Source organism: Toxotes jaculatrix, chromosome 16, assembly GCF_017976425.1.
Source record: "Toxotes jaculatrix isolate fToxJac2 chromosome 16, fToxJac2.pri, whole genome shotgun sequence".
NCBI classification, from domain to species: domain Eukaryota; kingdom Metazoa; phylum Chordata; class Actinopteri; family Toxotidae; genus Toxotes; species Toxotes jaculatrix.
This window is the reverse complement of record NC_054409.1, coordinates 6,001,907-6,017,153: the sequence shown is the minus strand read 5'-3', so window position 1 is coordinate 6,017,153 and position 15,247 is coordinate 6,001,907. Positions and strand designations below refer to the sequence as shown.

Below are 15,247 nucleotides of genomic sequence, written 5' to 3'. Positions count from 1 at the left end.
AGTGAAGTGGTGATCAAAGCTTCATTCAGCAGGAACCCAGCAGTATTACAGGCCGACTGTGACGGCGTGAACTTCGACCTGCCATTCACTACATCCTAAACCTAAACATTTTATGTTCATGATGAGAGCACTGACTTAATTCATCTGTGACCAAGTGACCAGAGTTTTCTGTTGCACCATGAAACTTTTCTTTTCCTTCAAAGCAAATATAAAGGTGAAATCCCTTAAACTGATGCACAGCCATCACACAGTATGTTTCAGTGCAGTGCAGCTTTGGTGAAGATGATGCACTTAAGCCTCTGTGCCACTTTGTCTATTAATGTCGTTCATAAACTGTATTGATCTTAAACCATACTCCACTTACTAAATTACATTACAGGTGAATTACTTTGGTTCTCTTAAATAAATATGAACAGTAAAATGAAGGAGCTAAGCAATATTGTGTGTGTGTGTGTCTGTGTGTGTGTATCTACCATAACTGTCAAGGACAGGTCAAGGTGTTGCGGAAACATAAATGTGAATGAGGGAATCTCCTCCTCCTCCTCCTCTCCTCATTTTCATCATCCTCATATTCCATGTTAATTCTGACTTTTGTGACACCATGCAGCACACAGTGTTGGTCATGTAGTGAAATTTATAGTGTGTATCATTATATACACAGAAAAAGATGAGGACCTACAGTTGAACCCTGTGGGACACTGTAACTGATATCTGCAGGTGAGGAGGTTTGTTAAAGTCATTCAACTAACAGGTTAATAGAATAGAATGGAACAGTCTCTTACCGGCCACGGTCACCTTGGCGGTCCGGCTCACGATGCTCCCCAGTCCGTCCAGCGTGGCGAGGCACTGGTACTCTCCCTCGTCGGGCCGATGGTGCCTTGAGTGCACCACGTTCTGCACCAGCAGCGAGCCGTTATTCAGCTGCCGCCGCCGTTCGTCCACCACAGTGCTCAGCAGCACGCCGTCCTTACGCCACGTGATGGTGAGGGGCCTCGCCACCGCGTCGGACTGTACCTGGCAGTCGAGCTGCAGCACGCCCCCTCGCACTGTCACCGTGTCCTGAGGCTCCTGGGTGAAAGAGAAGTCCACGAAACCTCCGAGGCTAGAGGAGGAAGAGGATGTGGAGGAAGATGAGGAGGCGTCTGAGGCTGTGGGAGGAAAAGAGAAAAGGAGGAACATGAGATCACCAACAGCATCAGTGATTTATTGATGCTAATACTCTCAGCCACATAAACTGACAAAAGAGCTGCAACCAAACACAGGTGTGGTTCACAACAGGGATGAAATACAAGCGAGTGTCCAGCGGGGGAGGTGTCACACTCAATACACGGTGCAATAAATCAAAGGCAGATAAATAAATCAGTAAGTCCGGAGGTGAAGAAACACGTCATAATGTGAGATCAAAAACCATCATCGCAAACAAGGTGGGCAACTGCTGCAGGGCCCAAGACCCTCAGGGGCCCCAGAGGCCTCACATTCATTCTGTGTTAGCAATCAGATTAATTGCATATTTGTTTAGGAATACACAACACAAGCATCATTTTAATTGACACAACAAGAAGCTTAAGGTGTGTCTTACATTATTGACTGTCTTAATAACCACAAACAGGAGGGTCACCGGGGGGGCAAACAGAAATAATATTTGCCCCGGGGCCCCCTCCGGTAGGTTAATGTGGTCGTGGTTGTAATGGCTGTGTAATATAAATAGATTATAGACAGACAACAGAGATAAATCCCTAACATCGACTCCTGTGTCATTGACACAGTGGAATTTTCCTTTTATCCCGATGAATTCTGCAGGATTAACTGATCAGACGTCGGCTCCTGCTGCGCCGGTAAGGGCCCCACACGCACACACTGGCAGCTTATGATGCAGGTAAAAACATCCACTGTCACCTGTTTTTCTATGTATGCCCACACACACAGGTGCTGGCTTGACACGTGTCATTGTGAGTTGCTGCACGTCGATGCACTCTGTCCTCCTGAGGTCCTGCAGCGCCATAAACATTGCTGCTAATTCCCTGGTTTTATCCCACACGACGAGCTTCATCCATCCATTTTCTAATCCGTCAGGGTCGTGGGGGAGCTGGAGCCTATCCCAGCTGACTACAGACGAGAGGCGCAGTACACCCTGGACTGGTCGCCAGTCAATCACAGGGCTGACACATAAAGACAGACAACCACACACACACACACCTAGGGGCAAAGTAGAGTAGCCAATCAACCTAATGTGCATGTATTTGGGATTGGTGGAGGAAGCCAGAGTACCCGGAGAAAACCCACACAGGCACAGGGAGAACATGCAAAGTCCACACAGAAGAGGTTCCACACCACGGTTCGCCCACGACAAGCTTCAGCAGACAACACATCCTGCACGACAAAGACACTGGACAGACATGCTGTTCACTATAATCACACTTAACATAGGCTTAGTGTGTTAAGTAAATGCACTAAGTTACAATAGTAACCTCCTGAGTCGCCCTTAAAAATATGAAAGTCACCATCACTGGGTGTGTCCTTGATTAGACAGCTACTGTCACTGTTATGGACTGGAGATCTTCTTTGTTTTCTTATGCTTTTATCAGCTTATTTGCTTATTCCTGTTTCAGTTGATGTGTTTACTCGTATATGTCATTAGTTTTGTCGAACGTGTCTCTTCACCGCAGAGAACGTTGCTGACTTTAACCTCCAATCTGTGGTGTCTTGCTCTGCAGGATAACTCATCCTCTTTATCAAAGCCACATAAACCTGTTGTATTCTTTGTTTTTAGGTTTTTATATTTTTGTTTAATCTCGCGAAAAGGCTCTGACAGCAGTGAGCGGTGGCGTCTCCTCCCGTCTTTGATGTCGGTGCTGTTAAAAAGTCTTTCATCCTGATCAGAGAGGCAGTTTGTTCCGTCAAAGCCGCCATTGAGCGTCTGTGTCTTTCCTGGAAAGTCTGAGCGGAGGCTCAGAACAACCAGGAGGCACGTCGAAATGACGCAAAGTTGAATCTGAAGCACAGCAGAAATTCTTTCTTTGTTTTTGATTTTGCTGACGTTCCTGATAAAGCCTCACAGATTCAGTTTCTCCTACAGGAAAAAACGCAGATCATCAGGTATGAAGACGAAATACTCTCTGGGCCTGGTTCCAGAAATACCTGCAAATACTTGCGTGCACAAGGATGATTGTCCTAAGACAAAACATCAGAGTACAAAAAATATATTTATGACTTGAGTATAAAAGCAGATTGGTGAAGGCGTGGTCAATCCCGCTGATCACGATCATGACCCACTTTTGTTTTTACACATGCAACATCAGGATCAGAGTTTGAGCAGCAAATGTATGATTTGATCTGTGACCCTACAACTTTAATGTTTAATATTTCTCATCAATTCTTATCAGCACCGAGGAGCTTTTGTGCCAGTACCTTGTCAAAAATGATGAGTCTCAACAGTGATCGACGGCCTGCTGGTTCTAAGCTTTACCCTGGTTCATTACAGGAATGTAGCTGGTAACGTTAACAGGCTTTTACAGAGGCCAGCGTCACAACGCATGAAACCCTGCCTCCCATAAATCACATTTATGTAGAACTAAATCTTTCTCCCAGTTACATTATGGTGGCAAACATAACTTTCCTGGAATATGTTTTTAAAAAAAACAAACAAAAACAAAACCTAAAACTCCAAGTTTCCAGAGGAAATACAGTGGACATGACGTGTCCTTAGCTGTAGTTAATGCAGTTACAGTTAGTGTGAGATCTGGGATCAGGATCAGTGAAATCTAAACAGCACCGTGAACTGTGGACACCTTCCGTCCTCCCTTATATCTTTTGTTCCCAAGACATCCTTCTCTACCCGTCTCTCCTTGTTTCGCCCTGTTCACCTTTCATTTCTTCTTTGTCTGTCTTTCTTGTCCTTTACGGTTTCCTTCTTATCGATTCCCCTTTTGCTCAGCCCCCCCCATCCCAACCCGTCACACACACACACTATCAGTAAATCACTATCTTGACAGCTCTATCTGTACTCACTCCCACTGGTGTCACACACACACAGTCAGTCGGTTCATCAGTGTGTCCTTGTCCTCGTTGTCCTGCAGTTTGATGCTATCGCTCTCTGTCTGCTCTCCCTCCATCTCTACTCTCCTCAATTTTTCTCCATATTTCATGGAGAAGCCAATCTTCACTTCAATAGTTGTGAATACAAACTCTTTATTTTATTTGTGTTATGATTTGAGAATAACTTCGTGTTTTCCTGGAAAGGACGGTGTGCTTTGATACTGACTCTTTGGCTAATCAGTCCAGCGTTAATGAATGAACACTGAGTCAGAGCACAGACACATTAGCTGAACAGTTCAGTGCCAAAAAAAACACAATGGCCATTAATTCTCTGTTTGCAGCCTCTCAAAGTTGAGGATTTGCTTGTTCTTTTATTCTTCTGTTGTAATAAACTGAAAATCAATTTTGGACAATTGGTTGGACAAAACAAGACGCTCCATCGATTAACTATCAGCAGTGGTGGAAAAGAACAGGTATACATGTCCTACGTCAGCGGGACACTACATGGCCTGATTAGGCTGAAAATAATTCCGACCTGGTTCCACCAGGGTCCTGGGTCAGATCTCTGTTACTAGGAAACAAGTGACCCCATGAAGACCTTCTACAGCAGACACTCTGCTATTCAGGAATTTGCTGCAGCGTTAAATAAGTTGACCCCACACAGGTGCCACGGGCCGAGAAGCTCTGAGACCCACTTTTATAATGGAGGTAGAGAGGTACAGGAATATAGAGCCATCCAGGAGGTTAACTGATAAGATGAGACTCGGTGACAGGGAGGTGGACAACAGCCAAGACCGTCTGAACACAAACACACACACACACACACTATCTCCCTCACAGTGGCTGACACCATGGGTAGTGTCTGAAAAGAAGACTGCATTAAGACTCTGGGCAGCATCCAAAATCTGTGTGTGTGTGCTTAAACCCCGTGCCAGCTGCTGCCTGCTAGCTGAGAACCATCTTGACTGAAAGGAGGAAACAGGAAGAGAAACTATGAGGAAAATTTAAATATCGTCCAAAAATACTAAAACCCTCAATCTGTCAGAGAGACACCATGAAAATCGGCAGCATGTCAGGAAATGAACTACTGGCATGTTAGTAAGGAAGTATAGTTTAGTAAGTGTAGTATTTTCCGGGGACTAAATGTGTGGGATTGCAGAGAGCGGAAAAGTTTCTGCTTGATAAGAGTCAGAGCAGAGAGGAAGAGGAAGAAGAAGAAGACTGCACAGGATAACAATACAGCCAGCTAATCTCTAAATGACCCAACTGCACATCTCATTTTTCACACCTTAGTTGATTTAAAGGCACTAAAACGTGTGACATACAGGTGAGATATGGGATGTGACATATGCATTGTAGTGTAACTCGGCGGGGGCAAAGGTTCATATAGAATTCCTCAAAATTTTAGATAAGCTGAACTGATACAAATGTGGCACTAACAAAGGTAAGGTTTTTTTTTTTTTTTTTCAAATGTAAATAGATTAATATGGGTTGTAAGGAGATGTAAACAAGCTGTCATTAGGTGGTATCTCACTTGGTAAATACAGTGATAAATGCACTGCATTTATTTAGCACTTATTTTATCTTAAGTGCTCTACAATCGGATGGAACCACCAAACCTGTGATTAGAGAACGACCCACTCTACCTGAGTCACAGCCGCCCACTTGGAAACCTGTTAAATAAAAAAAATGAATATATCTAATGGATTCTGCTTTTTAACCACTTCTGATCTGCCTTTAAATAAGAAATTATCTGCAGGACATGGTGATCACAGAAATGATTTGAATTAGTAACTAATGCTAGCCAGAGTTTAAGACACAGCACCCTAACACCCAGACAAAAGTGTTATGTAAATTAATGTAATATTTTTCCCCAAAGCTTGTGTGGAAACCAGTTTCACATGGGTGCTTTGAGACTGGGTGACTTCTACATTGACTTGTCTCTGCTTACTTGTCAAACACCTCTGCTTTTCAGGGAAAACGCAACCACAGTAACTGCAGCTTCCCTAAAGATGCTTCCATTACCGAGAGAGAGAGAGAGAGAGAGAGAGAGAGAGAGAGAGAGAGAGAGAGAGAGAGAAAAAACACTTAAATCAGCTGCGTACGTCCTTGGAAGCTCGACATTAAAAGCCATTTGCTATTTAAGGCATGTGAGTAGTGTAGCTGAGTGCTGAGTTTAATAGTCCAGGTTTGATGGGCGATATGATGACATACACTGTAAGGCATTAAAGTGCCATTTATTCTGACATACCTATGCATCGATATCTTTAGGTGTATTAGAACAGTGGGCAGGGTGGCTTTAAAGCAGTGTAAGAGCTTTCACTGCAACAACCAAACAACACACATTTGTATCTTTTTAATTAGCTGTTTCTTATTTTCCTAAAATGTAGTATATTGTTATTTCTATTGCAGCATAAAATTATAAATACAGTTTAACCATATCACACACTCCAGTATTAAAAATCTCAGCCCACTTGTTGCTGTTTGCACCAATGTCCTATAAGCAGCGGTATCAGTCTCACATTCACATACACATACTGAATATACCTGTACAGGTGTTCCTGTTGTTATCCACCCCTCCTCCGTTTGAGTTCAGTGTGAAAGCCACAACTATTTGCCTACTGTTAGACACAATTACCGGCCAGACAGCAGGCCAATTGTGCACCGCACACACACACACACACACACACACACACATATATATATATATATATATATGCAGAGTTTGTAAAGGTCCCATCTGCAGTGGGCTCTGACACCAGCTGGACAACACCAGTGTGTGTCCGTGTGATTGTGTGTATGTGTGTGTGTGTGTGTGTCTGAATGTGTTTAGCATTAAGCCCTCATTAAGAAGTCTCTCCTGTCGTTCACCCTCTATGTCTCAGTGAACTATAACTCTCATAATCCCTCTGACAATCTCCCAGCTGAGCTCAACACACACACACACACACACACACACACACACACACACACACACACACACACACACACACACACACACACACACACAGAAGTGTCTGACATGTCTGATCATCTACCATAATTTTCTATAAACAACATGAGCATGCATAACACTTAACAATGAGTGGTTAGCTGTCTGTCTTTGACCCGGGGTGCTATGAGGAAAAGTCTGATTCTTCAGCCAAATTCTCCTCACACTCATGACTTAGTGGTGCTACACTGATACACATTTTGTTCACATTTTCATTTAAAATGTCAGTGTCTAGCTCTGATTTTGTTTTGCTTGTCTGATTTGCTTTTATAATGTAGATCTCTCTCTCTATTTTTCCTTCTCTGGCATAAAAAGATTAAATTCTTAATCAGTCTTAATTACAGTCTGAATAAATCTGAGCTGTGAGCAGAAATTCATCTCTAACCTAAACTAAACTGTACTATGTCATCATTAGCTTTTACAACAAAGCAAAGTAGTTTCACCTGGGTTTTGTTGTCATACAACAACATTGCTCTTATCAAATTTCCTTTTTTTAAAAAAAAAATCTATATATACTGTTCAAAGACCCGCCCACACAAACACACACACACAAACACACACTCACACTTCTCCCACTTTGATATTAACACCAATTGGTCTTAATTAGCAGAGTTTCTTTCAGCCTGCTGTGTTTCCTGCTAATTACTCAGTGTGTGTGTCACCACCATCAATCCCAGCCTGTTTGTTTTTAGTGTGTAAATTAAATTAACGACAGCAGATGTTTGAATGCTTTGGAACAATAATAAGGATTTTTTACATTTCTCTTTTTATACAGCTCCACGTGGGGGGGGGGGGGGGGGGGGGCTAAAATACACCCAGAGGTATAGAGTTGTCTATTAATAACTTCAGTATCGTTTTACATTAGCGCTGATTTTTTTTAATTATTTGACTGTTTCATGGAGTTGGAACTATATTTCATGTTCGCTACTCCGCAGCTTTTTATTGTGAAGAGAGAAAGGAGGAATAAATAAAGAGAGGTTTGACAGGAAAGAAAATGACAGACCGAGAGCAACGTGAACAAAGAAAGTAAGAAATCGAAGAAAAGAATAAAAACTGAGTCAAAGGAAAAGAAAGGGATTAATTTCATACGCACACACACACTGAGGTGTATGTGTTTTCCATTTGGTCCTTGTCAAAACGCTTCAAGAGCTGACAGTGACACTCCATCCCCTGAGACAAATATGATTATAAATGGGGTGTGTGTGTGTGTGTGTGTATTTGCAGGTTAAAACCCCACTAAGCGTTCGGTTTGCACGTTGTTAACGGAGACCTTTACTGCTGTCAGACCCAATTACCAACCGGTCAACAGCAGGCCAATTATACAGAGACACCCGTGCACACACACACACACACACATACAATCAGTAAATGACTGGTAACAAGGTAGCTTACTGTCAAAGAAGCAATGAGGGAGCTGCTGTCATAACACACAAATTTCTGAATGATTATTTTAAAGTAGCTTTGAGTCACAGAGGAAAGGGACTCGCTGTCAAACATGTCACTAACACACACACACACACAATCACACATGCACTGTATAGTGGCACCTCATCTCCACATTGCGTCCACCCCCACTGCACTATCTGCATTTAATTAACTGTCACTTTATAAGTTAACCATCAGATTTATCACAAATGCCTTTATGAATTCATTATACTCTCTCATTTGTAGCAACATTGTGTAAAATGAGGTCATCACTTTTTGTACACACATTGATTAGACCTAAACTGGTCACTGAACAGCCAGCAGCCAACCTCAGACTGTGCTGCACACAGTATGAATGGTAACAAACTGTCCCACTAGTCTCAGGAGAGAGCTAAAGCTAACAAGTTAGCATCTATTAACAGTTAAAGCATACTGGTTAGCCATATTGACTACAGTTGAAGCTATCCAGCGAGCCTCTGCTAACTCTCTAACCATGATCAGAGTGAACTACAAAGCAGCCAGAACAAAGACAAAGCTAAATGGATTGCTTCGATTTATGCTAGCATTTTCAACACAGTTAACCAACCAGCTATACAAGTTATAGCTAACCTGCTAGATTCAGGCTCTACTAACAGTTTTGACACAGTGAAAGCTAACTGACTAGCTTCAACTTCTGATAACCATGAACACAGCTATAGCTAACCTGCTAGATTCAGCCTCTGCTAACAGTCCAAACAGAGTTAAGCTAAGTGATAGCTAACAAACATGCACAAAGTTAACGGTCTTCCTTTTTCTATTTTTTTTCTTGTTTGTGCAGACTTAACAAGATAAAAACAATGCATAGCTCTTTCTTAGTGAACTGACCAAATTATGAAATGCGCATCCATTTAGCCAGTTAGCTTCAAGTAGCTGATTAGAATTAACTGATAAGCACTATCCACCTTTGTGTTCTTGCAGGGAAAAGCGCTGTGTGAAAACATAACTTGAAAAGTATTTGTATGAAGTTACAGGTATTACCTCCTGAGTGTACGATGAGGCTGACGATCATCCATAATCACTACAAGCTGGTCGATTAGCCGTAGTGTAATGTGATCATAAACAGAGTAAGAGTATTGAGAAACAGATTTGGTGTGCTCACAGCGACATCATATCAGGGATGAAATCTGCAGTGTGAAGTGAAAACGGTGTCAAAGCAATTCTATTGGTCTTTGATCACAGATTCACTTCCTGAAAACCCAGAGTCGAGAAATAAAACAGCAGCTAAAAGCTGCATGATGAAAGGAAAGATCAGGATGAAAAGAAATATCAGCGAGAGAGGGAGGAGGAGTGATGATGTTCTGGGTTTTTATTTTAAAGCCACTAATTCCTCCTTTCTCACTAAGACTTCAGTTTTCCTTTAATCTTCTCTCCTTTCCTCCTCTATCATCTTTCATTTCCTGGTTTTTGTTTACTAAAAATGTTGTTTATTGTTTCTTTCCTCTTTTGAGGTCAAATACTAATCATGCTACATATTTAAAGTCAAGGAATTAAAGTAAAGGAATTAAAGTAGCCTAGAAATCTATGCTATTTTCTGGAAAATGAGTGGCAGTAATCACAACTAAGCCTATAAGAGATTTGTATTTCATGAACTCCAGCCACCAGTGTGGTTCTTTAAAAAGCTTTTCTATCACAGTTGAGGTTGAGTTTCTGTGGAAGATGTTTGGCTGAGAAAACCAAGCAGGAAGAAACAGAAATTGGTTCCATGTTGTTGAGAAAATGTCTTTCAGCTGGAAACCATTTCCAGGGGTGGAAGGTCACCAATGTGCAGCTCAGTGTGATGGTCTACCAATCTGCCTCCAACTGAAAACTGCCACAAACCTCCAGAGTCTGGTGGAAAAAGGTCAGTGTAGCATGACTATAAGGCCTTGAACTACAATGACTTGAGGGCTGAAACCTGTAACAGCTACAGGGCCTAAAGCTGCAACACTGTCATAACTGAAGGCTGGAACAATAAAAATAGATGTATAACAAATACAGGACCCACAGCCAGGTTGAAGAGAATACTGGAAATAAAAAGCTAAAATCAAACTTAAATGGCCTGGAGCCTGAACAACAACAAGCCAAGAGGTAAAAGGCAAAAGGGCCTTGAGAACTAATAGACTTAAAGACCTAAAGAACAAATGCAAGGTCTACAGGTACAGTGACTTGATGACACAGAGCTAAAATAACTACAAGGCTCACAGCAAGAACCAGAACAAGGTCTAGAGTTAGAGCTAGGCTGACAATGCCTAGAGGTCTAGAACCTTATGACTAGAGGGCAAGAAGGAACAGAGCTAGAACTATAAGGCCTACAGCTAGAATTGCTAGAACAGCTCCCTATTGCATGTTTAAAATCTGCTTCAAATTAGTGAATTTGCCTCATTTTGAGCTCATGGCAAAATTTCCACACTCAGTATCATGCTGCTGTACATCATTCTTGGATTTGCTCTAAAACTTTTTGTCTAATTAATTGTCTTCTTTATCATCCACTCGCCGCAGGACCCATGTGTGTTATTGTCAATTAGTCAGTTGGCTGGATCAACATTTTGGTCCAGAGTGAGATATATTAATAACTGTCAACTGTAGAGGTGTAATATTTAAGGTGATTTATTGTGGAGGTCCTCATATTTCCTCTAGTGCATTATACCTCCCTCTCTCCTTCATTTCTCCTCTCATCCTTCCTGCCTCTTATTATCCTGAACCGCATTTCTCTCTGTGTCCTTCCCTTCCTCCCTTTCCCTCCACTGTTCTTTTCTTCCTCCACCTTTTCATCATCTGGAGTTCTGGAGGTGTATCCTTCCTGTGCTTCCTGACTTCCACCTCTCCCTCTGTCTTTCTTTGCTTCATATTCTGATCAGTCCTCCTTCCTTCCTCCTACTTCCCTTCCTTCCTCTTTTTTTCCCTAGTCCCCTCTGGCCTATTGTGTAGCTGTAACCCTGGTTACCTCACACTGTTGGCCTTCAGCATCACAAGGCCAACTCAGATCAATAATATTGATCAAGAATCTAAGTCTCCTTCTAACTAGTGCTTTGTGTATGTATGTGTGTGCGTGCGTGTGTGTGTGTGTGTGTGTCTGAATTTACCATATGTGTAAGTGCTGTAAGTGTTTGTTTGTATATTGATTTCATCTAGTTCACTGTTTGCATGCATTGACCTGTTTGGGTTTAATTAGAATAAATGTAACATGTTGAGATTTGACCTTATTTACACACACATACACACACACACAAACAAACACAAAACACACAAACACACGCAATAAAATGTAAATGAGTGCTTGTTGTCTGGCTCTCTTGCATAAATGATTAATGTAAATTCATTTCTCCCTCTCTCTCTCTCTCTCTCTCTCTCTCTCTCTCTCTCTCTCTCTCTCTCTCTCTCTCATGGTAAAATGACTGTTGGTTTCTGAGGACAACAGTCGTCATGGCACATGCACCTCTGGTTACCGTGGAAGCAGAGCAAAGCTCCCGCCTCATTGATGCTGAGTGTTTTAGCACTAAATAGAAGCAAATAAAGCACTTCACACTAAACACATTCACAGAAACAGTCAGTCACCTGCTTGTGTAATCAGAGCAGTGAGGTTGTACATGTGTACTACAGAGAGAGACACAGTGGCACCCAGGGTTCCTGCAGCATAGATAATTTAACATTTACGAGCATTTCTACACTCTATGTATATTTATATCCTAATTTGCTTTGCCAAACTTATTTTGGAACAAATAATTGCTGCCTGGATTATGTTATTTGGTAGTGGGTTTTTTTCCACTCCACCAAGTGTGACATCCTATACAAGAGGAGGTTAGGGTGACTGGCTGATGCTGTTACTTTAAATAAAGGCAAAGTGGATGTTTTGCATTTTGGAGCCAAGGTTTTATTTACATATGTAGAAATCAGCTAATTAGAAGAGATGATTGTTTAGGCCTGAGAGCTGAAACCATGTTCTCGAGCGTAGAGCTTCTCGTAACCTTGCTCTCTGTGTGAATGCACTGTTTCTCTGCAACTGCACCAAAATTATAATGGTGTTTTTCAAGAAAGCGCTTAAGGATAATCCCAGGATGTGTGGCCCTTGTCCTCTATAAGACAGTGAGCAGTTAGACCTACTGCTTTCTAATGCTAATTAGTTGTATTATAGTTACAGGGTTAAACACTGTAGCTTTGAGCTTTTAATTGCGTGTGTTGTTGTTTTAAATTGAACTGAACTCAAAATACTAAAGAAGTAAATAAGTATATTGAGAAATATGTTTAGACTCAAACATGACAACAGGATAAATTTGTGATTGTCACCTAAATTGTCAACTGACTAAGACATTTTTAATGATAACCAGGTGAACACATCAATAATTACTACAGCTGTGGTGTCCCCCATTCTTAATCCTGCCGACTAAGCTCTGATTGGTCTATTTCTTTCCTCCGGTTGAAGACACAGTTGTCAAAGAGCACAGCAGCAGAAGCAGAAACAGATGTGGAGATGTGGGCGGTGACTCAGAGATCTGGAGCCAGGTTAGGAATTTGTTTTCAATGCAGTGTGAGACAGTGTGGTTCCATCAACATATGGACATGATTCACATGATATATGTCCAACACCAATACACACAAATCAACACTCCACACAACCAAGAGCTCAGCATTTACTGGAGTAAAAAAAAGAAACTAATAATAATCACAAGAAGTGTGTGTGAATGCAAAGTGTGTGGGCTGGGTATATGTGTGTGTTTACTTTTAAGCCTGTGTGCATATGTATTCCTACAGATGTGTGTGTTTGTGTTCCAGTGTGTGTATTTAATGATGTGAAGCCTGAGGTAAGCAGAAAGCTCAGCTGTAGAAATAAACTCTGCAGGTTGGCGTCCTTCACTAAACAGCTGCACTTGATTTAAACTCCACACATCGTCAGCAGGGTTTTATATTTGACTGACTGCAGTAAGTCATATCACTGCTCTTTGTGAGGGAGACCACCATTGGTGATAAAAAAAAAAAAAAAAAGGGAGAGCCAGTGTGTAATGAAGGTTCTTTCTTCTCTTTGTGTCAGTAGTAAAAGCTCAGTTCTGTCAGAACGACGACGTGTGTGTGTGTCTGTGAGTGTGTGTGCCTCTCTCCAGGCTTCAGATGGAGAAAAGAAAAGCAGTCTCTGGGTTTTTCATCTTTTCTTTTTTTTTCGACATTACATTTTATACATTTAAATGCACTGACACTGAACTTTACTCTGTGATTACTCTGTGCAATTCATGAGGGAAAACCTGTGAAGTGATTGAATATTGTCCTTGGAGGGATGTTTAACCTAAGTTGCCTTCACACATGCACTGCAACCCTGAACTCTTCCAGACCCATTACCCGGAGAAGCTGCATGCATGAACGCAAGAGTCTGAATTAGTTGAACTGGACAATAAAATGGGTTTTAGCCTGCCCCTGCTCCCCGGTACACAGTCTGTGTAATGTCCAGAACATTCGCATCAAGCCGGTGGGCATGTTGATGACGTTTCTATTATGCGACTGGCGCAAACATTTGAAGAAGGATGCCAACAAAATTATCAAAACTGCAGAAATGACGAGATATGGGAACTTCTGTTGATTCGGGCTCATGCCAAAACCGTCTCACAAATTCAAAGAACAGCAAGGAATGCAAACAAAACTGAGCAATTTCCGCATCATACTTTTTGCATCACTTCCTGCTTCCTGCATGCTCTATCCAGGTGCCACCCCTCACCTAAACCAAACGCAGTATTTCCAGCAGGTGTGCACACATCTCACAGGGACAGTTTCCTGCTCTGTGCTACGTGTGTGAAGAGGAAACTCCAAACAATGTCCAGAGAATCAGGTCCAGGTCTTCATTATATGTGCCTGGTTTTATAAATATATTTAATCGTATAGTATCTTGGCCTGAAGCCTCCCTGTTTTCATTTGCTGTCAATGCACTACTTCCTCCATGTTTACCTGTTGTCTTGATAAATTCAGTCTGATGTGGATTCAGACAACATGAACTCCATCAGTACAAGAACAGGTTTAAGTGATACTCACCACTCTGCCGCTCTCTGTTCCTCTTCATAGATTAAACACATGTTTTTATCCTCAAATTAATCCCAGTTGCTTTCAGTTGACCAAACTTTGATTCCGGTTAAGCGCCCATCAATGACACTCCACTCTTCCTGCTTAGATGTTTCACATTAAAAGCCTTCCAGCACCTGAAAAGCCATATTCCCCAGTTCTAATTTCTGCCTCCTCTCAATGTTGGTGCTCCCTTTAAAATGTCTTTTTTCTATTACATTTGATAAAGTGCAGCATTTCAAACCCAAACCAGCTCTTTGTCAAAGACAGAGGAAACAAACAGACTCAGGTGTGTGTCCTTGAATTAACAGTCTTAGTCCCACCTATGGGTGTGGCTGTGACCACATGATCAGTCCACCATCTCCAAACCAGACTCTAAACAATATAATTGGAACTTTACAAATTAATATCATTTACTGAAGAAATATATAAACTGTAACAATGACTCTGAAATATATATTGAATAATAGTTTAAAAAAAAACATAGTTGTATAGGAAATCACTGAGAAAAGGATCAAATGAATAAAGTAATGCATAAGCACAATAACACTAAGAAGGCGATTAACTGGAAAAGGGGAATTGAAAGTGTAAAAAAAGAGAAAGTGCATTAGAGAGTTTTAGGACAGTGCTGCTGTCTCAACCATTTAAACCATAAAGGGTATAGGAAAGGCTTTTAATATGAAACAACCGCAGGGCTCGTTTCCCATCACTGGCATAAATAAATAAATAATAAATGAA

General features: G+C 41.5%; 1 protein-coding gene across 1 annotated transcript in view; it reads right to left on the bottom strand.

The window, feature by feature from the left end:
- Window positions 1–14,558, bottom strand: part of dcc (DCC netrin 1 receptor) — a 154,461-nt gene extending 139,903 nt beyond the window's left edge. Inside the window, exons 1-2 of the mRNA XM_041059116.1 lie at window positions 14,483–14,558; window positions 783–1,148 (exon numbers count right to left, since the gene is read on the bottom strand). Coding sequence (XP_040915050.1) covers window positions 783–1,148; window positions 14,483–14,510 — 394 coding nt within the window. The 5' untranslated portion in view covers window positions 14,511–14,558. The remainder of the gene's footprint in view (window positions 1–782; window positions 1,149–14,482) is intronic.
- Between the last annotated feature and the right edge of the window lie 689 nt (window positions 14,559–15,247).